This window comes from Ovis aries, chromosome 12, assembly GCF_016772045.2.
Source record: "Ovis aries strain OAR_USU_Benz2616 breed Rambouillet chromosome 12, ARS-UI_Ramb_v3.0, whole genome shotgun sequence".
Classification (NCBI taxonomy): domain Eukaryota; kingdom Metazoa; phylum Chordata; class Mammalia; order Artiodactyla; family Bovidae; genus Ovis; species Ovis aries.
The window spans coordinates 11,784,053-11,811,897 of NC_056065.1; the positions used below are offsets into that span (position 1 = coordinate 11,784,053).

The 27,845-nt window shown below is 39.6% G+C and overlaps 1 protein-coding gene and 1 long non-coding RNA gene across 3 annotated transcripts in view; one reads left to right on the forward strand and one right to left on the reverse strand.

Moving 5' to 3' along the window:
* Nucleotides 1-17,620, forward strand: part of LOC105611804 (uncharacterized) — a 175,460-nt gene extending 157,840 nt beyond the window's left edge. Inside the window, exon 8 of one of the 2 annotated variants that reach the window (XR_009595661.1) lies at nt 37-17,620. This is a non-coding gene — a long non-coding RNA (uncharacterized LOC105611804). The other variant, XR_009595660.1, reaches the window with a different exon arrangement.
* Nucleotides 9,515-27,845, reverse strand: part of RGS13 (regulator of G protein signaling 13) — a 25,013-nt gene continuing 6,682 nt past the window's right edge. Inside the window, exons 6-8 of the mRNA XM_042257072.2 lie at nt 25,020-25,081; nt 12,403-12,569; nt 9,515-11,296 (exon numbers count right to left, since the gene is read on the reverse strand). Coding sequence (XP_042113006.1) covers nt 11,111-11,296; nt 12,403-12,569; nt 25,020-25,081 — 415 coding nt within the window. The 3' untranslated portion in view covers nt 9,515-11,110. The remainder of the gene's footprint in view (nt 11,297-12,402; nt 12,570-25,019; nt 25,082-27,845) is intronic.

Genomic DNA, 27,845 nt, shown 5'->3' on the forward strand with positions numbered 1-27,845 from the left:
GCATTTTTCACGATTTGCCTACACCCATTCCTCCAGGCTTTCAAACTGAAGATGCAGCTGTCACTACTGACTGGCCATGGCTGTGGTCCTGAGCCTGGGTCTCCTGCTCGTTTTCCACCCAGACAGTGGTGAGAGTGTGGGATGCTGCACGGTGAGCACCATGACCTCTAGCCTCTTGCCAGGCTGATATTTTGGCTCCTCTTCATCTCCTGCCTTTGCTTTCATGAATATATGCTGACTACTCAGAATGTGTATTTCAGTTCCTGGCTTAAACGTTGTATTTGCTAACTAAAGAGAGGAGGTTCCCTCTTATTACTGGAACTTGGGCATCATTACATCAATCAGTTGCCTGGTATTTCTTCTTTCTAGAAGAGACCTAAGCCTCAGTGATGTTTTAAGCCCACCTGCGTGAGTTTATTAGTAGCAGTGCCTAGTGATGGCTATGACAATGTGACAGTGATCTTCCATGTTAAAACTGTGTAGGTAATGGCACTTTATACTTGAATGTGTATTTTAATATATTTATTGTGCATTTCCTTGCCATTTAGCTGTTTGTGGGAGTCTGTACTTATTGTGATTATGGTACTGGTTAGGAAAATCTAAAAAAGTTATTTAATTTCTCAAAACTTTGGAGTCAGCCTCAATTACGGTTGTTAGGATGGAGGATCACCATGAACTGTATAGAGAAGACCCCCTGACCTTTCTCTAGCTGTCCCCGTCCTACTTATATTATTTTCTTTCTTTTTCTTTGTAGCACGTGTCATAATCTGATGTCATATTCTTTATTTGGTAATGCTTTTGTTATACCAAGACAATGCAAGCGGTAGCCATGTCTTCTGCTTGGCTTGTTGGTGAATCTAAGGTTCTCTCCTGAGAACCATGTTGACAATTTGACAGGTGCTCTGTATCTGTTGAATAATGAATAATGTAACCAAACCCTTGGCACAATATCCACAGTATCCACAGAGTAACGCAATAAATGATCACTATCATTACTGTAAACATCATGATGAGCTTACAGTGAGAATTTAGGAGTCGTTTGTGTGTTATTTTCTTCTCTAAGGTTTAGGTGAGTGCTTTGGGTTTCTACCCTCTGTTTCCCTGTTAAACAATCTCTGCTCAGGGACTCAGCCATGCTAACAGTGCCCAGATCTGCGTTTCTGCCTCCCTCTGGGTTCCCAGGTGTGGCTTGTGGACACTCATTCAGCAGGTATCTCAGTCCTGCTCACCTTTCCCAGTCTGCCTCTCTCTGTTCATGGCGCAGTACCAGCCCTGATGCTCGAATTAGGATCTTCAGATTAGCCTTGATCTTGCCCTCATTGCCCTTGTCTGACCAGTTCACAGTTTCTCCCTCAAAAACATCTCTCTTTTCCTCACTTGCCTAGCTCTGACTACATTGCCTCTCATCTGGACTTTGAAGGCAGTTTCATAATATGATTAAATTTTATTGAACACAGTATCAAGACTTGATATACATTTAAACATAGAGAAGCCTATGAGGTGAATTAAAGTGAGGTGAGAGTCACTCAGTCGTGTCCAACTCTTCGTGATCCCACAGACTGCAGCCTGCCAGGCTCTTCTGTCCATGGGATTTCCCCAGCAAGAATACTGAAGTGGATTGCCATTTCCTCATCCAGGGCATCTTCCTGACACAGGGATTGAACCCAGGTCTCCTGCCTTGGAGGCAAATTCTTTACTGTCTGAGCCACCAGGAATGGGGTATATGTTATTAATGTTTTTGTTATTATCATTTTACAGATGCACAGAAAAACAGTTCAGTGAGGTTAAGTAGTTTCTTAAATTCCCAGAGCCACTCACTGTTGAATTTGCGCTTAGATCTGATTTCAAAACCTCCACCAGCTTTTATACGTTCCTCAGTGCTGCTGAATTCCCCATCCTGAGCCCTTGTTTCCATCTACACTGCCTTTCCCCCTTCCTCTGAATGTTCCCTTAATCACTCTTCAAGAATCGTCTTACACAGCATCTCTTCACCTCTTTCCAAATTCTCCAGGGTAGAAACCGATGCTTCTGCAGGGTTTCACAGCACTATGTTACGTGTCAACCTTGGCCATTATTTTGCATTTTAATTGTCACCTTACATGTCCTTCAGAGCAGAAACCTCATCTAATTAATGTCCATATGTATAGTATCTGTACTCAGTAGGAACTGGATAGGTGTTTTGATTAAAGGAATGCTTCTAAAAATACTATTTGTTGGGAAATATAATACTTGGTATTTTAATTTTATAGGCATGCTATTCATTTTTTTCTATTAAAATGTGAAATTAACAGGAAATAACTGCCTTTTATTCAATCACTCAACATTTCTTTATTCAGTGGTAAATTGTATTTCAAAATAGCCTGTACAGACAGATTTTTTCTTGTATATTATATTATATTATTATTATTATTTTTTTTTTTTACTGAGGTATAGTTGACATATGGAGAAGGGAATGGCAACCCACTCCAGTATTCTTGTCTGGAGAATCCCACAGACAGAGGAGCCTGGTGGGCTACAGTCCATAGGGTCACAGAGAGTCAGACACTACTGAAGCAGTTTAGCACAGCACAGCACATAGTTGACTTATAATAATTACTTTCAGGTGTACCATATTAGGGATTCAAAATTTTAATACATTACACTCCATTTGACGTTATCATAAGGTATTGGCAATATTCTCTATGGTGGTCAATATATTCTTACAGCTTATTTATTTTATATCTAGTAGTTTGTACCTCTTAGGAAATGACAACCCGTTGCAGTATTCTTGCCTGAAAAAAATCCCATTGACAGAGGAGCTGGACAGGCTACAGTCCAAAATGTCACAAAGAGTCGGACACAGCTGAGCCACAGCACAGCACGGCACAGTTTGTACCTCTTAGTACTTGCTTTTTAAACTAATTCCCCTTCCCCTTTTGGTTTTCTATTAGCAACATAAGGGGATTTTAATAAGAAATTCTTTTCCACTTGGCCTCCAAGTTCCCACTTGTGTTTGGTATGTGGTGACCTCCATTTATCCTGATATCTTTGTTCTCTCAGCCTTTTTTCCTGTTTGACCCTATAGGCCTGTGCCTGTTTTCTTGGAGTTTTGCTTTCTGCTGGTCAAAAGGTAATATGTCAGCATTAGTGTTTCATTCTTCACTTAAAACTTGAAATCAGATGCCATTTTTAATCTTTTATGATCATGATGGAAATTTCAGGCCCTAGATATGGGGAAACTATTTTGGGGCTGTGGAATCTTATAATTTTCTTCAAATCACACCCTATTATGTGTTTGGAGAAAGCTTTGTACATTTCTTTTCTGTAATCATCCTTCTAAAATTGGTTAAAAAGTCCTCTGTAGTTGACAAAACTGTGGTGTGGCTGATATATTATAAACAGGAAAGTGTTCATCTCTGCCAAGATGCTTGAATCTGAATTGTACAAATCTTTGTTGTTATCTTTCTTGGAGAAGATAAGAATTTATTTTTTATGAGAAACAATGAAGGCTTATCTTGTGTCTCCCAAATTTGAAAATATATATCTAAAAATGGGAAAAAATTATAAATACATCCAGATTCTTACATCAGAAATTGAATATATGTTTAAAATACTGAGGATAAAACAAATGTGTAAAAATGCATGAACATATCCACATAACCATTGGAGAAATATCATCAATTTTTGAATTATTTTAATATGATAAAATATTTATTATTTTTTTGAATTCTGAGAAAAACAAGTAAGATTTAAAATATTAAGTTAAAATGGTATGAAAACTAGTTTAACTATCAGTCACATGAAATATATACTTCCAAATATTCTTGAACAGATGGCACTTTGAATTCTTTGTTCCTAAGTAAAAAAAAATTAAAACTCCCTCAACTGGTGTTAAACATGAAATAGTTCGTTATCCACTTTCCTATGAAAATGTCAATTTTTGGAGGAGTTACTTTTCAAAATGACTTCAAACTTGAAGGAAATGAGGAATACAGTAGTAATCAGATGTATTAAAGCATACTGCATGGGGTTCATTCTATCAACTAGTCCCATTTCTTTATTTTATAGATGAGGACACTGAGGTCTTTTGTTACTAGAGGTACAGAGACTTCAGATGCACGAACAGACACTAGCCCAGTGGCTTTGGCTGAAACTTTTTGTTTCTTGTTACCATGGAGCACTGGGTTTCCTCAGCATGAGGTGAACATGCTATGAGGGCTGGGCAGAGGGAGTGTATTTAGAAGGTAATGTCAGCACATAGCAGCCTTATCTTGTATTGGAATACAAGGGGGGAAATAAGTGGCAAACAATACTGATTATTCTGTTTGTTAGTTACATTAGTGTCTGGCTGATTTAGTATAATTGCATGAGAAGGGATCAAGGTGTCCTGAAACCACATGTCTCAAGGGCATGCATGGGTGTTTGACTTTTCTGACTTGTCCATGAATATATTTGTTTGCCAGTGGAGTAAGTTGATGAGATTATTTGACACATGTGGAAGCATTTTTATTTTTCCTGGCTTCTTGTGCCTGTTGAAGTGATTCAGTCACTCAGTTGTGTCTGGCTCTTCCATGACTCCACAGACTGTAGCCGGCCAGGCTCCTCTGTCCATGGGATTCTCCAGGCAAGAATACTGGAGTGGGTAGCCATTTCCCTCTCCAGGGAATCGTCCTGACCCTGGGATTGAACCCAGTTTCCTGCATTGTAGGTGGATTCCTTACTGTCTGAGCCATCAGGGAAGGGATCTATTGTGCCTAGGGAGCATTATCAAGTTCAGATATCTAAGACTTAAATTTGAATTTTTGTATTGGTATTTTTAAAAGAAATCAGTTCAATGGATTAGGCAAAATTGGACTGCTGTGGTAACACCTTCTACAAGCAACTAAAGCCTCATTAATCAACTCTAAACTTTTGAAGAAAAAATTTTCTTTTGCACAGCTAAACCCCAAAGTTAGTAGAAGGAAAGAAATAATAAAAATAAGAGCAGAAATAACTGAAAAAGAAATAAAGGTGATTACAGCAAAAATCAACAAAACTAAAATCTGGCTCTTTGAGAAGATAAATAAAATAGACAAACTATTAGCCCGAATCATCAAGAAAAAAAGGGAGAAGAATCAAATCAATAAAATTAGAAATGAAAATGGAGAAATCACAACGGACAACACAGAAATACAAAGGATCATGAGACTACTATCAGCAACTATATGCCAATAAAATGGACAACTTAGAAGAAAGGGACAAATTCTTAGAAAAGTATAACCTTCCAAAACTGAACCAGGAAGAAAAGGGAATCTTAACAGACCCATCACAAGCACAGAAATCTAAACTATAATCAAAAATCTTCCAACAAACAGAAGCCCAGGACCAGATATCTTCACAGGTGAATTCTACCAAAAATTTAAAGAAAAGCTAACACCTATCCTACTCAAACTCTTCCAGAAAATTGAAGAGGAAGGTAAAGTTCCAAACTCATTCTATGAGGCCACCATCACCCTAATACCAAAACCAGATAAAGATGCCCCCCCAAAAGAAAACTACAGGCCAATATCACTGATGAACATAGATGCAAAAATCCTCAGCAAAATTCTAGCAGAGTCCAACAACATATTAAAAAGATCATACATCATGACCAAATGGGCTTTATCCCAGGGATACTAGGATTCTTCAGTATTCACAAATCAATCAATGTGATACACCATATTAACAAACTGAAAGATAAAACCATATGATTATCTCAATACATGCAGAGAAAGTCTTTGACAAAATTCAACACCGATTTATGATAAAAGCTCTCCAGAAAGCAGGCATAGAAGGAACATACCTCAACAAATAAAAGCCATCTCTGATAAACCCACAGCAAACATCCTCAATGGCAAAAAATTGAAAGCATTTCCTCTAAAATCAGGAATAAGACAAGGATGCCCACTTTCACCACTACTATTCAACATAATTTTGGAAGTCCTAGGCACAGCAATCAGAGAAGAAAAAGAAATAAAAGGAATCCAGATTGGAAAAGAAGTAAAATTCTCACTGTTTGCAGATGACATGATCCTCTACATGGAAAACCCTAAAGACACCACCAGAAAATTACTAGAGCTAATTAGTGAATATAGTTAAGTTGCAGGATATAAAAGCAATGCACAGAAATCCCTTGCATTCCTATACACTAACAATGATAAAACAGAGAAATTAAGGAAACAATCCTATTCACCATTGCAATGAAAAGAATAAAATAGGAATAAATTTACCTAAAGAAACAAAAGACCTAGATATACAAAACTATAAAGCACTGATGAAGGAAATCAAAGATGACACAAATTGATGGAGAAATATACTATGTTCATGGATCAGAAGAATTAATATAGTGAAACTGAGTATACTACCCAAAATAATCTATAGATCCAATGCAATCCCTATCAAGCTGCCAATGGTATTTCTCATAGAACTAGAACAAATAATTTCCCAGTTTGTATGGAAACACAAAAAACCTTGAATAGCCAAAGCAATCTTGAGAAAGAAGAATGGAATTGGAGGAATCAACCTGCTTGATTTCAGACTACACTACAAAGCTAGAGTCATCAAGACAGTATGGTACTGGCACAAAGACAGAAATATAGATCAATGGAACAAAATAGAAAGCCCAGAGATAAATCTGCTTACCTATGGACACCTTATCTTTGACAAAGGAGGCAAAAACATACAATGGAGAAGGAGAAAAGACAATCTCTTTAACAAATGGCGCTGGGAAAACTAGTCAACCATCTGTAAAAGCATGAAACTAAAACACTTTGTAGCACCATACACAAAAATAAACTCAAAATGGATTAAAGATCTAAATGTAAGACCAGACCAAACAATATAAAACTCCTAGAGGAAAACATAGGCAAAACACTCTCCGACATAAATCAGAGCAAGATCCTCTATGACCCACCTCCCAGAATATTAGAAATAAAAGCAAAAATAAACAAATAGGACCTAATTAAACTTAAAAGCTTTTGCACAGTGAAGGAAACTATAAGCAAGGTGAAAAGACAGCCTTCAGAATGGGAGAAAATAGTAGCAAATGAAGCAACTGACAAAGAATTAATCTCCAAAATATACGAGCAGCTCATGCAGCTCAATACCAGAAAAATAAATGACTTAATCAAAAAGTGGGCCAAAGATCTAAACAGACATTTCTCCCAAGAAGACAACAGATGGTTAACAAACACATGAAATATGCTCAACATCACTCATTATCAGAGAAATACAAATCAAAACTACAATGAGGTACCATCTCATGCTCGTCAGAATGGTTGCCACCAAAAAGTCTGCAAACACTAAATGCTGGAGAGGGTGTAGAGCAAAGGGAACCCTCTTACAATGTTGGTGGGAATGCAAACTAGTACAGCCACTATGGAGAACAGTGTGGCTGCTGCTGCTGCTAAGTCACTTCAGAACAGTGTGGAGATTCCTTAAAAAACCGGAAATAGAAATTCCAGATGACCCAACAATCCCACCGCTGGGCAAACACAACAAGGAAACCAGAATTGAAAGAGACACGTGTACCCCAGTGTTCATCGCAGCACTATTTATAATAGCTACGACATGGAAGCAACCTTGATGTCCATTGGCAGACAAATGGATAAGAAAGCTGTGATACATATACACAATGGAATATTACTCAACTATAGAAAAGGCTGCATTTGAGTCAGTTCTAATGAGGTGGATGAAACTGGAACCTATTATACAGAGTGAAGTAAGTCAGAAAGAGAAACACCAATATGGTATATTAACACATACATATAGAATTTACAAAGATGGTAATGCCGACCCTATATGCAAGATGGCAAAAGAGGCACGGATGTAAAGAACAGACTTTTGGACTCTGTTGGGAGATGGCGAGGATGGGGGCATTTGAAAGGATAGCATTGAAACATGTATATTACCGTATGTGAAATAGATGACCAGTCCAAGTTCGATGCATGAAGCAGAGCGCTCAAAGCCGATGCACTGAAACAACCCAGAGAAATGGGATGGGGAGGGAGGCAGGTAGTGGGTTCAGGACAGGGGGACACATGTTCACCCATGGCTGGTTCGTTTGTTCAAGTATGGCAAAAACCACCGCAATATTGTAAAATAAGTAACCTACAATTAAAATAAATAAATTTTAAAAAATAATAAAAAAAGAATGAGCTCCTAAATATTGATTCTATGTTATAATAATTCCTTATTTAATGAGAATGATTCCAGTTAATCCTTACTTTCATGTGATACAGCTTAGGTTTATAGGCATTTTATAATAAATGCTATTGCAATCAAATTCGAGACCTGAGAAATACTTTTCCTACTAAAGCTAAAAATCTCAATCAAAACTTTCCTACAGTTAATTCTTTGGAAAAATGATATTAAATATTTTAAGGAACTTATTCTCTATCAAAAGTAAAGAATGTTTATACATTCCTGTGGCACATTTATTTTGTGCTATGTGCTGAACAAAGCAAGTCAAACAGACATATGAGTTCTTTCTCTGGAATCTCCTGACAGAGTCTAAGAAACTTCTATAATAGGGCATATAAAACAGTCTTTTAGCTGGAAAAATTACTGGATCATGTCTTTCAAAAAAATAGCATACTTATAAAGTTTTTAGTGTGTATTTGTATTTATTGATTATCAGGATAGTGATGGATTCACATTGTGAGAAAAAAAAAAAACTCAAAATATAGGAGCCAAATTTCCTACCCTATAGCAATATAAGTACAGAAATAAATGAGGAAATTCATACATTTAAATAGCTTAGACTCATTTGGAATTTTTCACATGTAGAAAGATATATAGAAGTAGAGTTATGAACATAATATCAGGAAAATTTTAAAATATCCTTCAAGAACACATCTTTTTATATTGCTCATGATATAATACTATTGATTATTCACTGAGCACCGGGTTCGTCTACTAGTTATTAATAAAGTTACTATAAGCACTCTGTTTAAAGAATACATTCATGCTAGAGACACAACTCATATAGCTACAATTTTTAAAGAACTGAACTATCTGTGCATTATGACAGCAAAATTTCATTAATTAAAAAATCCACTTAGTTGATTTGTACAGTAAAAACTTTATCATTTAGTTGATTTGTACAATAAAAACTTTACCATTTACCCTTTTTCATATATATTTGTTATTTATGTTACATGTTGCCAGGGTCCAGCCCCGGTGGATCCAGGGTGATTCAAAGGTGGGGACGGAGTCGGCGTCCTGGAAAAAACTTATTTAATTACAGATATAGAGGGAGATTAGAAACAGATAGTGTAGTAGGAGAATTAGTGGAGAAAAGAGGCTGAATAAACTGGTTTACGTGGAATACCAATCACCACCTACGTAGGCCACAGGTGTCTTTCCATTCTCCTGAAGGAGAGGAGGCACTGAGGCCTCCCCAGTCTGATCTCAGAAGCCCAGGCAGAATTAGCAGGCTTGGTGAGTACCCACATTTCAGATGGGAATTCAGCCAGGAAAATGGGGAGCGAGAAAGAAACGACACGGGGAATCAGTCTTTCCAGAAACTGATCCAATTTCTTTATTTTTCAGGTTTGTTTATACACCTTTTTGTTACACATAGGGATGAATACAGAGTCACGCGGGGGTCAGCAGACCTGACCCTTGTCACAATCAGGTGCTTCATATAAAATTATACAAAGGTCTTATGAGTTTCACCATCTTCTAGCCATGAGGTCTGCTGACATTTTATGGCCCTTTCTGATACTGGTCAGTTAACTAGAAAACTTATTTTTCCAGGGGTGATTTTTTCTTAAATCAGGCGCCACCCTCCAAATAAAGTTGCATTCCTATAGGGTGAGGGTGTAGTGAGTTACAATCAAGAAAGGAATTTACTTTACCTAAGGTTTAACATGATTAATCTTAAAGGTTAATACTTATTTCTCCTATATGCTAGTTATATTCATTATAAGGGCAGGAATATGGAATTTCAGTAGCAAATATTGGCTCAACAAATGTAAACCCTTCACCAATGTTCCCCTTAAGATCTATTTTGTTTTAAGATAGTGATAAAGTTACATTTTTGCATAGCAAGGACACAGTGATTTATAGTGATTTATAACACAGTACAGTGATCTATAACAAAAGAGAGGATTCATTAACTCAAAAAGTCTAGTATTGCTAACATCAAAAAACTACTATATTTCCTTTTCTATATTCCAAATACATTGATTAATATATTCCCAGGTGCCTAAGGATATGGAGGCCTGATGGCAATCATTGACTCATCAATGAAAAAAGCCCTGTGCTAATACTCCAAACTCTCTGCGCTGTTTATGGCTGAGAGGCTGTCACACAAGCTAGTCTGTCAGCAGAGAGGTTTGGCCTGAGACATCCTTGTCACACCCAGGGCAGGGAATTAGCAGTAATTATTGGCAGGACAAATGAAAAAACCCTTCACCAATATAATTCCTAATCATCCTACTAATACTATACTAATGATCTTCTAACTTCTCAAAAGAGTCTGGTTTTAGAAAGTTTTAAAACATCCCATGCCTCTCACAGTTGGGAGGCTGTAAACAATCACATGCGGCCGGACGAGCCTGATCAGGCAGGCCAGAGAACCTTCAGAGTTCGTAAGTTGAAACACTCTTGTCACACCCAGGAATTTTTATTAACTGGAGCTGCAAGTTAACTCCTTCTCTGAGAGAAATGGTTATGGGGGAGAGCTCCCGTAAAGTACTCTGGTTTTGTGGGTAGATGCTCGGGAACACTGGGTTTCCTGAGGCTTGATCACACCTTTGCGTATGCCAAGCTTCCTTCCTCATGACCTTTGCCATGGGCGGAGTTCCTCATGCTGGCTCCCAACAACATGTTATTTATGAAGAAAGACCTTCCTTCTCCATATATTTTTTTTAATATATATATACCTATGAGCTACATAGGTGTGCCATAAATTGTGTTATTCACGTTATAAGAGTTCTGTAGTCCTTTCAGGATCTGTTTCTATTTGAGAACCAGAAATCAATTTATGGCTTGATTTCTTCTATTTCTTTTCTACTCTGTTTATGATTTTATTTATTTAGTTTTATATGAGAAGAACAAAACCAACACTTTCTGTATACCATCTTCAATTTAAACTTTTGAGTGGTGGTCAAGAATTGTTGTTGGCTTGAATAGTCTTCAGAAGTTTCTGGTACATTTCTGACTTCAGAAATCTGGGATAGGAATCCCTTTCCATGTGCATGTACACTATTTTTTGAGCCTCTTCAAAACATGTTTGAGTGGGTTCTTGAATATTTTTGATGATAGCTTCTCTTGTTGAACTGTCAATGTTAATCTGCAAAGTAAAATTACGTGTGAAGCATAAGTAGGCATAATTGAAGATGAAAATGGAATGGAAAGGTTTAATTTATTTCCTGCTCTACTTTTCAGTGGAATAGGGTAATTTTGTCTGCACTTTCATTGACATCTTAAAAGACTTGTATGAGATAAGCTCCTTGCTTTAAGAAAAATAAACATCCAACTCCACATCCCCAGATTAAACACACACACACACACACACACACACACACACACACACACACAACATGAAGCCCATGACCAGGGAAATCTCAGAAACCACTGCTTACTTAGGCGGATGCAAGTGGTTTGTTAGTGGAGTCTGCAAAGAAGGAAGTTTATGAGATGGAGTCCTCTTTTAAAGGAAAGGGAAGTTGGTGCTATTTTAAAGTTTACCTTCCTTAAATAGTCATAGATGCTGATTTAACTGAACATCTCCTGAAATGGGAAGAAAGTGAAGAGAAGTAGAGACATAGGGGAGAGAAGTGGTTATTTCAATAAACCAAATATTTTCCAGACATGAGTTTTGAGGAACAAGTCAATTAATGTCAGACTCTCCTGAGAGACAGGAATCTTGTAAACCATCTGTCCTCATCCTCATGATCAGAATTTTCACTCCTGGTTCTCTCTCTACCAGGAGGAGTCTCAGTGTATCTATCTCATCATAACTCTATTTTCTTTCTGCAGTTGTAAGTGATGGGCAGTAATAACAGTGTGACCCCTCCGCTGGTTTTAAGCTAAACAGAGCAGGAGCCCTGGTGGGGTGGGCCAGACTCTGCCCACCCTGCTAGGGAAGTCACCACTATGGTATGTGTATCTGTAGGTCCTTGTAGCACAGTCAACTCTTATAAGGACTTCTTTTTATACTTTGCTGAGAATTAAGATAATTTAACGAGGAGAGGCTTTGGAGCCAGACAGGCCTAATTTTCCCTCTTAACTGCTGTGTGATACTGGAGAAGGTATTAATAAATTAACTTTTCAGATTCTTAGGTTTCTTATCTGTAAACTGAGGTTAACAATAGTGACTTCATAGCATTATAGGAGGTACTGGGCTTTCCTGGGAGGTACTGATTTCCAGTTTCCGGCATAGTCAGGTATGGTTACCTCTCTAGGGGACTGTGGCTGGATGTAAACCTTATAAAGCTTCTTTGCTCTGGAAGTTCTGTTCCACTGTGAGGCAGTTTTCTTATAGGTTTCACAAGCCTTCCAGAATTTAATATTCTCATCACTGTGCTCTGTTTTTAAGTATGCTGCATAGACCACTGGACCATCTAGAAGTAGAGGAGAAATCAGTTTATTTTCATGGGTCAAAATCATAAAAAAAAAGTCTGAACAATATGTAGTACAATTTAAAACTAATGCCTGAATCAGAGCCCCCAAGTTATTTAACAATATATTATATAATGATACACACACACATCCCACATCTCACTTAGTTCTATGCATCGGAAGTGAGTTTTGACAACACCAGTCAGTGGTGGGTCATTCCTTCATCCCTTTATCCTGTGTAACTCAGCAAGATGCCTACTAGTGTGGCTGGGATAGGTCACAGGGACCCAGAAACAGGACTTAAATGGGACCAGGGGACAGAGCTCTGATCATGAAACTGAGATGAAAAATCTAAAACCTCGAGACAAACTAGAGGATAAGAGCAAGGTTTAAAGCTAAACAGGCAGATTAAGGTTGAAAAGAAAATATCCAATCCATGTAAAAATGATAAAGTGGTCAGGCTGTATAGCCTGGGATGTGTCTCATATGCAATTAAAGCAGGAGAACATGGATAATGAAAAATTCAACTTCATGTTCATGGTTTATGGTTCACACCAGGAATGAAGGAATAGGCAATGACTGGAATTCAGATAGGGTGTTGGAAACTATCCCAGAATCTAGAACAGCACAGTGAGGCTGTGCAGAACAACCATTAAGTGACACTTAACGCCAGAGATGGCCGTCCTGTGCTCTGGTCTTTTCTGAAGTGGGAAGATAAGGGCAGACATGTGGGAGGAACTTTCTCCATTAAGCCACTATTCTGTGGGTGCTAATGTTTGAAGAAGAGAGTTAAGTGAGCTTTCAGAAATCTCATAGTAAGAATCTTTGAGGAGATCAAGTATTGTGAAGATTAAGGATGAACACTCTGAGGAAAACATAAAACTTCTTTTGGTGGCTAGGAAGTCTCTTGGCACATCTGAGAAACTGAATTGCTAAATGTAGATAATGGGTTAACTTTCCATTGATAGTGATAGAAACAGGTATGTAGGCATATTGAATATGTGAAGAAACATAGGCTTTTGATGAACAGTAACTTAGAATCATTAACTGTTACAAGAAATAATAGTAATCAGAGGGAATGGCTATGGTGAGTAAAATCATATTTTCCTAAATCTTCACATGAGACAGTGGGTCTAATGCGTTTCCTAGCATAGAAAGCCGGAGAAGGCAATGGCAACCCACTCCAATACTCTTGCTTGGAAAATCCCATGGATGGAGGGGGCCTGGTGGGCTGCAGTCCATGGGGTCACTAGGAGTTGGACATGACTGAGCGACTTCACTTTCACTTTTCACTTTCATGCATTGCAGAAGGAAATGGCAACCCACTCCAGTGTTCTTGCCTGGAGAATCCCAGGGACGGGGAAGCCTGGTAGGCTGCCGTCTATGGGGTCACGCGGAGTCGGACATGACTGAAGCGACTTAGCAGTAGCAGCAGCAGCAGCAGCATAGAAACCAGGCTCCTTCACTCCTGGATTCTACTGCTTGTTAGCACATATACAAAAATGAAGATGACAATTAAGGTATTCTGTGTTCACGAGAAAAACTCAAATGGAGACAGATTTTAATAATGCCTTCTGAAGAAGCTTTAGAGTTCAAGAAAGTTGGTGATCTGCAAGAAATGTGCTACCCTAGGAAGACACAAAATTACAACTTAGTTCATTATTATTATGGAAGCAAGTATAGCCTTCAGAACATTGGGTAGAAGATGGTTCAAAAGAAGCATGTTTGAATTGAGAGGACAGATGAGATGGGGGTGGGGCATATATAAAAATGTAACACAGGAAAGGATATGGGATTCAATATTTCTACCCAATGGGGAATATACCTTAAACTTAAAACGAGAACGTTTATTTTCACAGCAGTTTAAGATGTGTCTAACCTCATCACAGGTACAGAAAACTGGGGTCAGAGAATACAGATGTAGCAATTGGCATTCCTGTTAGAGAAAGAGCTGAATGGGTAGGCACATCATGAAACAAAACAAATCAAAATAGAAAACCATTTCTGGCCTAACAAGTAAAGCTGGAACCCAATAATTTGCAGTATGCATTGAAAGAACTGGAATTCTATTTAAGAAAATAAAAAGCCATTTTTTATGCTTTGTACATGGAGAAATTTTGACTGAGTGCTTCATTAGGAAGAGAAAACAGGATCCTAAAATAAACGAGTTGTGGAAGAGAGGAAAAATGAGCTGTCAGATGAAATCTGCAGACCCTGGAATGAGACTTAGCCACCAGGCTGGTTGCATGGGTTGAGTGGATGGAGTGGGGTCGGGGGATAATTTGGAAACCAGTGTGAGATTCCATGTTATAGTATTCTGAATTTGAGTTTGTCTGTATGTTTAGTTTCATTTTATAGTGAAAAGTTTATTCTAGAACTTGCCTGCATCTGTGTCTTCCTTAACTTCCCTCCTGACTGAGCAGAGGAAGGGTCTTTTGGGGCCAGCCAAGTAGTTCAATAATTCTCAATATTCCCAAGTCCTCTGCTGATGAAGCCATCTCTGCGTTGCCACATGTATTTTTCTATAGATAGCTAATGTGGTAGATAGTTCTCAACTATCCCTGTCCTTCTTGTAGGAGAATTGTACTTTCATGTCCCCTTTGTATCAGCCCTGCTCACCAAACTTGTGTCAGTGACTCGCAGTGCCGTGTGTGGGTCAGAAAGAAGGCTCGAGGCCCATCAGGTGGTTCCACCATTGCTCCTCTCCCCATTGTGAGCAGGACATATTCTGGGAGAGCTGCTCCATTAGTCCGAAGGCCAGAGTAAAGACCTGCACCAGAGCTACAGTTGACCCCAGTCATTGTGTAGTGTGAACAAGAAAGGCATTTTTCTTGTAATAAATTAGGGGGTTTTCGTACCATGTGTTACTATATCATAACCTAGTGAAAGCTGACTGGGGCCACTTGAACTTGTCTGAGATTTCTGATATGATTGATTTGTAGAACAAGTGCTCACATGATGGGTATGTTTTATAGGATTTTGTCTTTAATATGATAATTTTTTTATGTTAGGCAAGTTAAGCAGCCTACAATGCATTTGTACAAGAGTTCCAGGAATCCAAGCTATTATTAAAGTCAGAAATGAGATGCTCACTTTAGCATTTCTATTGACTCTACAACAAGAGGATTACAAGGTGGGAAAGCCTTTTCCAAATCAGGGGATGCAGCTCAGTGTGGCTCGTTCTGCTCCATTCTGAGCGCTCTGCTGCAGAGACCTCGATTCTGCTTGAGCAGAGTAATAGGGATAAACAGCAGAACTGCTCATTAAACTGAGAAGATGAAAGAACTAGGCTTATCTCACCTGTAGTGTACACTGTTTTCCTTGAAGAATGAGAGTGGTGTCTTTGGTGCTCCCTAGTGTGTTCTTCAAAAATTAGTCACCAAAGTTAGTATTTCCATGATACACAAGGTGACACATGCTGGTATCTCGATGTAAGAAACTAAGGTGACATTGCTCTTGTCTGGGGCAGAATGGTGGCCCATCTATCCCAGGACCATTTTCTGCAAGGCGGCAAGGCTCATGGCATGCATTAAATCCTAAGAGTGAGCTGTGCAGCTGTCTGCCATCAGAAATGTTTCTAAAGCAATACTGAATCCATTTTATTTTTAATATAAACCACCAGGGAAAATGAGCTCCGTAATTCACCAGCCTCTGCATGAAGTTTTAAAATAAGTCTGTTTTATTAAAATTCTCTGATTTGACTTCTATGACATTAATCCTTTCTGTTTTTTCTCCTAACTTCTCTTTGCTGTATTATTGTACAGCAAAAGAACTTAAAGTACTATTAAGTGTTTTCTAAATACAGAATTTAGCAACTTGATATAGTTCCTTTTGCTCTTTCAGTCTTTTGCTCATGTTTAACTTTCTCTCTAAACAGTATCCATTCATCTTCACAGACACGCTCTCAAATTACCCTATTGACATTATACAGTGAAAGCAATTTTGTATTACTCTTGCAAACACTTTCTCTTTACTGCTGTTTTTTCCTCCTGTTTACTCTTAAAATTAAAAGACCCTTGCTCCTTAGAAGAAAAGCTATGACCAACCTAGACAACATATTAAAAAGCAGAGGCATTACTTTGGCAACAAAGGTCCGTGTAGTCAAAGCTATTGTTTCTGCAGTAGCCATGTATGGATATGAGAGTTGGACCATAAAGAAGGCTGAGTGCTAAAGAATTGATTCTTTTGAATTGTTGGACCATAAAGAAAGCTGAGCACTGAAGAACTGATGCTTTTGAAATGTGCTGTTGCAGAAGACTCTTGAGAGTCCCTTGGACTGCAGGGAGGTCAAACCAGTCAATCCTAAAAGAAATCAGTCCTGAATATTCATTGGAAGGACTGATGCTGAAGCTGAAACTCCAATACTTTGGCCACCTGATGCAAATAACTGACTCATTGGTTGTCTGACGATGCCTTACAAATAGCTGAGAAAGGAAGAGAAGCTAAAGGCAAAGGAGAAAAGGAAAGATATACCCATTGAATGCAGAGTTTGAAAGAAAAGCAAGGAGAGATAAGAAAGCCTTCCTCAGTGCAGTGACTGAACTAAACTGAATTCTTCAAGGTTGCAATGGTCCACTGCAGGGGCTGCTGCACTATATTATATTTAGCCGAGTTGTCATTATTGAATGTTTATTTACCCTTTATATGTTATAACTTGTACTACAATTGAACATTTTGGGTTATAAATCTTAACATCCCTAATTATTTCCTCAGAATTGAAAGAGTAGAATTCCTAGATTGATGATGTAATATTTTTAGAGGTTCCTGATACCTATTATAACATTTCTTTCAGAAAGATTTCATTCTTTTTCATTAGTAACAGCAGTGTTGACATGCCCACTCCTTCCATTCCAATCAGATTGTGTAAAACCAGTGACTTGTAACTATTTAAATTTGTATTTTAAAATATTAATGCTTATGCGTGTTTTCTTTCTTCCAGCTCATTTCTTTTCTTTCTGTGAATTTCAGATCTTCTGTCTAGTTTTCTTTTGCACTGTTAGTGTATTCTTGAATTTCTAGGTCTTTTTGTATATTAAAGACACTATCCGTTTTATTTATGACATTATCTTCTGTTTACTTTTATATGTTACTTTTGTTTATGATTTGAGGGAAGTATTTGTAAACTCTCTAACCTTAAAAAGTCTAAGTTTATCCATCCGATCTGCTTTTAGTCTTTCCTGCACTTTTGCTAGAGAAAAATCTCTAAAACAAAAATCTGGCCATGCCCTGTTATTTATAGCCTTCAGCCTCTCCCATTGCTCTAATGATTAGTCCCCACCTCTCCAGCCTCCTCCTGTCACCCCTGAACACTGTCCTGATGTGAGCCTTGCTGTTCCTGGCCAGGCAGCATGTGACCACCATGCTGCTGTGTATGCGGTTCTTTGTGGTGGGCTTTGTACCCTGATCTCAGACCCAGGTTCGGTATCTCAGTTTCTGAAAAAAATCTCTCTGAAGCCCCTGTCCCTCCAGTAGGTTAAATAGGTACTTCCTGTCATTTGACAAACAGCACATCATCCACACTTATTTTCATTCTCATTCTATCTCCATCTGTGTCAGGGTCTATTCTGTTTGCTGGGTTATTTCTTACCCTCCTCTCATCTGCCAGCCCCTTGAGAATGAGGACTGCCCCGCCCTCACCTTTGCCAACCTGCTGTGTCATAGATAGCAGATAAGAAAATGTTGGTCCCAATAAGGAAATGGTCGGTCCAGGCTTTTGGATCCCTCATGCGTCTGTATTTTAAAGAGACTGTCTGTAGGTTTAGGAAAGTAAAGAGACTGCCTCTAATTATTCAGCATCCAGGAAGCACCAAAGACCAGAGGCTTATAGGAGGCACTGTTGCTACTTTTGGTTTATTGAGAGATAGAAGATGTACTAATAGAACAGCGAGGTCTAGAAAAGGCCAGGTTTTATTTGATTGTTTTCCCTGCAAGGTGAGCTTTTGCATGAGAAGTTAGAGAAACCAAAATTGCCAGCAGGAAGGACGGAGGACCGGGCGTGGCAGCATCGGGAGTATGAGCTTGAGGAGGGCAACCGTTGGCAAGCACAGTGGGTAGCGAAACGGAGAATAAAGGATGGTGTAGGAGGCTGCCAGTCCCCAGGGAGCAGCACAGATGTGGAGAGCTGAGGGGACACCCAGGAGGGACGACGGTGTCCCTCAGTGACTTGCAGTGTCCACCTTCTGCCGTGATGAAGCTTCCCCAGCAGGTAGGCCTTCACGGTGTGGAGCAGCCGTATCCAGCACTACAATAAGCCTGCACTTTCCACCTGGCGTTTCCAAGGCTGTCCGCAGTAGCTATAACTACTGAGAAACCGAGGGAAGCATTCAGTACATTTAAGGATGATTTTGACCAAAATTAGATGCCATCTTAATTCAGAGTCAGAACACGTGCTGATCCAAAAGTGCGTAACTACGTGTCTATTCTCGGGTTTGTGCCCGAGTGAATGGGAACAGGCCACGGAAAAGTACACAACGTGCTTTCTCACTTGAAATCGTCACTGAAAATTTTAAAGTAGGCACTCACTATCACCCTGAGTGATAGTCATCCTGCTATCTTCCATGAATATTGTGCCTCTCCAAAATCTCAAGAAACGATTTCCTACCCTTTTAAACTGATGCTTTTGAACTGTGGTATTGGAGAAGACTCTTGAGAGTCCCTTGACTGCAAGGAGATCCAACCAGTCAATCCTAAAAGAAATCAGTCCTGAATATTCATTGGAAGGACTGATGCTGAAGCTGAAACTCCAATACATTGGCCACCTGATGCGAAGAGCTGACTCATTTGAAAAGACCCTGATGCTGGGAAAGATTGACGTGGGGAGGAGAAGGCGACAACAGAGGATGAGATGGTTGGATGGCATCACCAACTTGATCGACATGAGTTTGAGCAAGTTCCAGGAGTTGGTGATGGACAGGGAAGCCTGGCGTGTTGCAGTCCATGGGGTCTCAAACAGTCGGACACGACTGAGCAACTGAACTGAACTGACCCTTTTAAAATGCCGAATCATCCTCTCCTCAGTTTGCTGCCTCAGACTTAGCTGAGAACACCCATGTAATTAGGCGGAGGTTCCCTTATCTTCCCTGCAGCAAATCAACCAAGCCCCCTCCACTGTACCTGCCCTTTCTAACTCTCTTCCTGAGGGGAAGGATCCCAGCTCCTTTTGGGTTGGCCAAACTATTCTTTTGTAGCTCCGACCTAATTCTGCTTTCTCAGTTACCTTGTGGTTCTCCTTTGCTCTTACAATGGCGCCCCGCTCTGTTCTAGGCCATCAGTTTCTTCCTCACTAAGGGTTGCCGTCATCTGCAAATGTGCTGCTCTGTTTCCCAAGTAAAACCAGTAACAACCCCCAGACTCCTCTAGTCAGGGCACCATTGATCTCCATGTTGCCACTCCCCGTGGTCACCCTTCCTCCTGCCTCTTCCCTGACTCTCCTGTAGCCTTAGCCAATGTACACCTCCAGAAGTGCTCTCTTCTTTGCCTCCAGTGAAAATAAGCTGTCCTGGTCATCCTTCACTTGCCTGACCCTCCTTTTCTACCTCCTTCACAAACTCCTCCTCATCTCTGGATTTGGAAATATTCCTGTGCACCTAAGCCCCTTGTCTGGATCTCTGCTAACCTCTCTAAACTCTCCCTCTAAGTGATCTCATGGCCCTGTGGCTTTGATTAACATCTATATGCTAATTACTCCTAGTTTTGTCTTCCCCACCGAATTCCAGTCCTAGTTGGTTTATTGAAATAGCCTTCTAACTAGACTCTCAGCTTCTTTTCTTCAGAAGAGAACCAGTGGGTACTTTTACTAACTTTTTAATTGACTTGTTATATTACTGTCAGGGATAAACATAATGATTTGATATTTTTATAGATTGTACTCTGTATAAAGTTATCATAAAATATTGGTAATATTCCTGTGATGTACATTGCATCCTTGTATCTTATGTATTTTATACCTAGAAGTTTGTACCTCTAATACCCGTTCCTCCCTTACTACCCCCCCTCCCCACAAAGAGTATTTATAAAAGTACATTAATGCTCATTACTCTGCTGTTTAAGGTTGTTCATGTGGCCTGTAAGACTTTGTGTTCCTGTCCTACTAAATTTCTTTTGGTTGATTAAAGATGCTAACCTCACTCATATTTCAGGGCCTGTTTTCTGCTTGGGTTTCTCTGACCCCAGTGCTACTGGCCACTCCTTGTCATTCAGTTCTTAGCTCAAAACTTTACACCGTCCTACAGTTTGTCTCTAATCATGTCATTGAATTTCCTTCTTACTCCTGCCTTTCTTTGTCATACAGCCTGGCTTATTTTCTTCAAAGCACTTAACTGTTTTCTGGAATTCATGTATCTATTAATTGCCTTGCCTGTTTGTCTCTCTCCTCCCTCTAGAGGGTGCACATGAGCTGAGCACAGTGACCCTCTGGGCCTCTCCCTGCACTGTCTGCTGCCTGAAAGGTAGCCCAACACATGGAAGGATTGAATGACTCATCCAAGGGCATTAGTTGCAGTTTCAAACTTATTTTTATTTATGTTTACTGGAACATAAATAAACCTCTGTCCTCACCTTTTGAGATTTGGTCAGTAAATATATGTATGAGCCTTCTGCACTCTTTAACATTTTAATCAAAATAATAATAAAAACTTTGGCTAAGCAAAGTTTTGATTTTAATTCTTTTTCAGTCTTGACCTTCCAGCTTGTAGAGCCCTCAGGTTTTAGGTGGTCATTGACCCTCTGGTCTTTTCAAATGTGCATTTCTGTGTCTTTTCTAGTTCTACTGGATTTAGCCTTCAGAAATACCCACAGGGTTTTCTTTCTACTTTACATCTTAGTGATGCCTCTCACTGTGATAATAGTTTGGGGTGCAATGACATGTTTTAGGTCAGCTTCACTCAAGGAAAAATCGTTGATAATACTCAGCTGTTTTTATGGGGCAGTGAGTAAATAGCTCAGACAATTTTTTTCCTGATCCATTCAAAAAGTTATTACTACTTTTATGCCATTTGAAAATAATTTATTTTTTTTTCATAAAATCATTGATGTTTGGAAACTTGAAGGACTTTCTATCATCTTTTGAAGGGTACTTTCTATTTAATTCACTGTGGAGATTTTTTAATGAGACCAGTTTTCACAGCAAATCCTGAGGAATCCTATACCTTCATTGAAAGAAGCGCTCATTAGTCTTTACTTCTTCTAAAACTGTTCCCTATCTTTAACATACTTAGAGTCAAAACTCTTTATCAAATTACAAAAATTTGAGTCATTTAAGCCTCAGCTCAAAATTTGCCCCTTGACAGAAACTTTGTCCTGTGGATTTCTGAACTACATGTTGTTAGAAACTGTCTTTTAATCTATATGGAGGCATCTACACATCTTAGCTGGAGGAAGCGTTTTACTCCTGTCCTTAGTTAATGTAAACACACTCTGTTCTCTGGCACATTCAGTGTTTATATTCTTAGTTTTATCTTTCTGATTGCATGTCTCAGAAAAGGATTTATCAGCTTTTAATTGTGTGATTGTTGACTTTGTACATGAATTTCACAGTAATTCAACTTCTGGTAAGATTGCTACTCTGTTTTGGTGCTTTCTGTAAAGAGCGGTATGCTGTCTCCCTGTGCTTGTTTTTTCTCTAGACTTAGTCTCATGATGCTCGATCTTGAAGTTGCTAAGTGTAGCCAAGATCTCACTTGAAATTTTTTCCCCAAGTAATTAATTTCATTTACTTTGTTTATAGGGCTGAAAAGACTGGCACAGAAATTCTTACATAATATGGTTTGGTGGTTTGATCTTTTCTTAGTAGCATTGGCCTCGTATTTATTCATTAAACACTTATTGCATGCCCATTAGGTACAAAGCATGCTTTTGGCCTCTGGGAGGAAAGATGAAAGGTGAATGAGAAGTGATCTGTGCTCTTAGGAATTTATAATCTAGTGAGAAAGGGGATATGGGAAAAAACCCAATACACAAAACAGCTATAATTAGAAGCAAAGTAAATAATGATATTAACTAATAGAAGAGAGGAAAAAAAAATATTTCCAAGAGCTTTCCAAGAGGAGAAAGTAGCAGTTGACTGTTTCCTTTAAGGATGGGCAGAGTAGATAAGGAGCCAGAGAAGACTTAGTGCAGAGCTGGACCAGGGAGTCATGGACGTAGAAGGTGAAACCGTCATCACATGGGCAGAAGGGCATGTATGTTAAGGGACAGAGCTGAAGGTCCGTGTTAGCAAGAGCACTGGGGTAAGGTACAGAGCTGAACCATGTTGGAGATTTTGGACTTCTGAGTAGGCAGCAGAGAAAAAGGAATGATATTCAAAACAAGCACTTTTTACTAAGAAAAGTAACTCTCAATCACTGTGTGCCTCATCTGTATCAGGCACTGAGCGAGGGGGTGTATATCTAACCTGCACAGCAATGCTGAAGGGAGAGATGACATCAGACCATTCTACAGATGAAGAATACTAAACTCCAGGAGGGAAATTAATCTTGGCAACGTTGCACAATGTGGATAGCTGGTGGTTGGGACTGAACTCCAAATTATTATAGTGTAGTCAACTGAACTTACACCTTTATCTCTTCCTTCTATACCAGTGTCCTAAAATTGACCAGAAAGAGTATCTTAAAGTCGGCAATCATGCTGGCAAACTGGATCACAGACTATGAGGTCCCCCTGAAAAGTGAGAGGCGAGGGTGATGGTATCAAAGAAGGTGCGGGCTTCCCTGCTCACCAGGAAGGGCTGCTGCGTCAGGTGGGCTCAGCGGGTGACGGAGCCCGGGACCATGGGTCCCAGCCCTGCCGGGCCACGAGAGCCAGGGCAGCTGGCCGAGGGTCCAGGAGGCGGGGCCAGGCTTCTGCGCCTGCGCGTGGCCCTGCAGGCCAGGCAGCAACAGCTGTCTCGGGACCAGGTGGAGCACTGGAGTCAGAAGAGCGTGGCGAGCCCCTGGGGACAGGAAGTACCCTGCCCAGAACAACTGCAGGGCACCAGGCTCCTCTGTCCATGGGCTTTCCCTGGCAAGAATACTGGAGTGGGTTTGCATTTCCTACTCCAAAGGATCGTCCTGACTCAGGAATTGAACCTGGGGCTCTTGTGTCTCCTGCCTTGGTGGCAGGCAGATTCTTTGCCATGAGCACCACGTGGGAAGCCCAAACTGGAAGCACAGCCAACTCCACTTCCGCAGTCAATAGGTGTGAACAGATTCAACAGTCACAGAGAGGCTAACAGGGACTCTCAAGTAAGAAGAGATATAAATCATTAGCAGACATTTGAGGGGAACAAATGGCATTTTGAAAAAATTGCCAAGTCCAGCAAACAAAGGAATTTTCTTTGAGTTTCCCCTAATTGTTCTTTGTACTTGTCTTCTGTGTTTATCATTTCTTGTGTGTGTGTGTGATCAGTCAGTTGTGTTGGACTCTTTTGCACCCCCATGGGCTGTAGCCCACCAAGCTCTCCTGTCTATGGAATTTTCCAGGGAAGAATATTGCAGTGGGTTGCCATTTCCTTCTCCAGGGGACCTTTCCCACCCAGGGATCAAACCCACATCTCCTGCATTGGCGGGTGGATTCTATACCACTGCACCATCTAAGAAGCCCCTTATCATTCCCTGCAGCCTCCCAACTTCCCAACCAAGCACAGTTGACTGCTCCTTCAGTTTCCTGTGTTGAGCCTCTGACTTTATCTTCCTCACATCCACTGCTATCATCTTCCATTTATGCCATCTGAATGCTGACACTCCAGTACTTTGGCCACCTCATGTGAAGAGTTGACTCACTGGAAAAGACTCTGATGCTGGGAGGGATTGGGGGCAGGAGGAGAAGGGGACGACAGAGGATGAGATGGCTGGATGAAATCATTGACTCGATCGACGGGAGTCTGAGTGAACTGCGGGAGATGGTGATGGACAGGGAGGCCTGGCATGCTGCGATTCATGGGGTCACAAAGAGTCGGACACGACTGAGAGACTGAACTGAACTGAACTGAATGCTGACGCATATAACTAAATATGGACTTATTGCCATTTATACAATCTGAATGCTGACACATATAACTAAATATGGACTTATATAAAGTCTCACTTCAGTCAGACCCTGATAAAGTTAGAAGCAAAATTTGAGGAGTTTTACAACATCAAAACTCAAATTTATTCTACTTTTCAAGACACTGAGAACAGCAAATTGTCATTTTTTTAAAAAATTATAACTTTAGAAAGCTGCAGTAAGGCAGTATATTTCAGTATGTTACTATTTAAGCATATTTCCATGGTATTTTACACATAAACTCGTGAAAAATAAACATACCCAGTGACTAATCTTGCTTTAATTAACACCAAAGAAAATAATAGTGGTTGACACGACAAACTATTTTCAGGTTTCTTATTTTAGCAGCACATGTACATCATCAAGTGCCTGCTTTCCTCCAAGCATAAAACTGACTAGTTATTAACAAATGACATACACATGATACTCACATTTTGTAGCCATCAATGTTTCAAAAGACTGGGCCCACTGTAATACCTCTTCCAGAGTAAGGCTTTGAAAAGAAACAAAAGATTCTCATTGTACTAAAATATTCTCAAGCGTTTGTTTTTTTTTTTTCCCTGTAAGTAGAAATACGCTATCTTGAAAATAATGTCACAATATAGTTGTACTCTCTTTTTGTATAGTTTTGGATGGAAATTTGTTTCCCAGTGATCTTTTCCATTTTATTTTTACTAAGTGGTTAGAATAATAAAAATATAAATGTAGAATAAACTTGAAAACCTGATAAGATGTTTTAAGATGAATTTTAAAAAGATGAAGAACTGGTGTTCTACAATCTATAGTCTCTGTACCCCAAATTGCCATTGTTAATGTTTTGATGTCTTTCTTTTTAGTATTTTGGTTGTGGGCATGTTTGTGTGCTTTTAACTGAGAAGTAATCATTCTGATCATGTGTGTATGTGTGTTTGTGTGCATGTTTCATGTGTGTGTGGGTGTATATTTATATGTACACATACATATGTGTATATATATACACACATACACACACCCTTTTAATCAACCTTTTCTGTCTTCACAATTGTCTTAATAACCATTTATAGTGCTATAAGTTATAACTTTAAGTTTATAATCACTGATAGTCACTATCATTTGCAGTGACCATGCAGTAATCTACAAGGGAGCATTCCATAGTGTATGGAATTATTCTCAATGAGTGTTTTGATAACGTATAATTTTTTTACCAAGAAAGCCAAATATGCCCCAGCTGTCATTGAGGCTTGCCATGCCCACGGATAAGATACTTCCTTGCAAGATTAACAGGAGTAGAACCAATGCTTTAAAAAGGATTATCGGTCTTGTGCCGCTGCCACCAGCCATGTGTTTGCCGACATGTTTACTAGAATCTTAGAGTTTATTCACAAAACCTATTGGCCTGCATTCATGTGATAAGGTTAGTAACTCCATATTTACTATGTATAAATATTGCTTGGTTGGTTATTTGATTTTTTTTAACATATTGAGGGTTTTAGTTTTTGTTACTCTGAATGATATGTCAAGTTACAGTTGATCCAAACAGTATGAGAAAAGCTATTTATGGTTTTGAAAATATCCATGGAAGATACTGGCTTCAAGACTTCATTTCTGTTCATTTTAGTGGTCTTTTTGAGGTGAACTGGTAAGTGACTGTTCTTACTTGTGAGTCATTTTTATTTCCCCCCTTTAAAATACTCGGTGCATTCGCTGCCATTCAGTTTATGATACATTCTTAATTTTCCTCATTTTAATGACTGCATTTAATCAAAGGCCACTACAGATATCAGCAAGCACTGCCCATTGGCTGTTACCTGGTATAGTTAGCTTAGCACTCATTGTTGAGGGGACAGCCATCAGGTACTTAACACAATGAAGGCATATTAAAGAGGCTAAAAAAAGTAATCTGAGACATGGAAAATGCTGGGAGTCCTAAAATGGTCCAATATCCTTTGTTTTCTGAGCCTTCAGATGACGTTTGCTAGTTCTAGATGGACTGTTTGCATCACTGCTGAGGCTTAACAGTACACTGCGTGGAGATCACTTTCAACAAACATTTCCATGAAATGGTGTCTGACTCATTGTTCTCTTATTAGAACTCTAAAAACAGAAGCCTAAAATAACCTTTTCAATCCAGTGAGATGAAAAGCGTTTGGTGAGGTGTAAAGCAGACCTAGTCATCATGTAGGACGAAAGAAGACCTTCATGATATGAGAAGAGGCCATTGCTGTCTTGGGGTAGCTCAGAGTTTGGTGCTGGTGATCATTGGCAAGGGAATTCCTGTGCCTCCAAGGGGCATGAGATTTATGGAGATACATCACGATTAGGGTGATTATGGTTAGGGGTAAAGTTGTGAAGCTAAACTTGGTTTTGATTTAATCCCAGTTTTGCTTGTGGTTTTTCCTATTTCATGTTCTCGCATGGCTACCATTTTCCCTTATCAGAATAATCCTAATCAGATTTGTTCCCTCATCTACCAGATTCTCTGATAACACCCTCCACTTCTGTGCTCCCTCCGTCTTCTGGGTAGAGAGAGAGCAGGTACCAAACAGATACGGAAACATCTGAGCCATTGCGACATTGCGCAGAGAGGAATGAGGAGTGTTTGGAGTCTGACAGTCCTTGGTTCTAATTCCTATGCTGGACTCAATAGCTACTAGTCTAAATTAAAATTTACAAGCTTCCGTTTTATGATCTACAAAGTTATCATGAAAATTAAGTCAGGTCAAGAATATAAAACATTTATCAAGTAACCGTTATCTCCTGGTTTTTGAGGAACATGAATTTTCTTTCCTTGGCCTTCACCTTCCCTGAGGATGGGTCTCCAGGACAGGAAGAAGGAAGCCAAGCATTGATGGTGATGCTCTATGAAAATTATCAGCAGAAGCGAAGGAAGCTGTCCCCAGACCAGCCTTCTCCTCTTTCTTCTCACACAGGTCTGTGCAGTTCAGCAGTATCAGCTGGTCAGTTGAAATGCTGAGCTTTGGGTCTTCCCACGTCTCCCACCCACCACCAGAGACTCTCCATTCCCCATAAATGTGGTAGGTGGTCAGCATCTTTGGATGTTGGGCACTTCAGGGAGGGAGCTTGCACTCCAGGATCTCCGATGGTAATGGGGGTGGGGGCGTGGTCCACAACTGAGTCTCCATGCAGATGGTTGGGCTCCCTGGCTAACCTCACAGGGATCCTCCACCTGGGGGTTCTTTGAGGTGAGGAAATCCACTCAAATGGTTTGTTACCCTCCTCAGGCCTTACACTTTCCGCTTTAGTGTAGCCACTGCCCC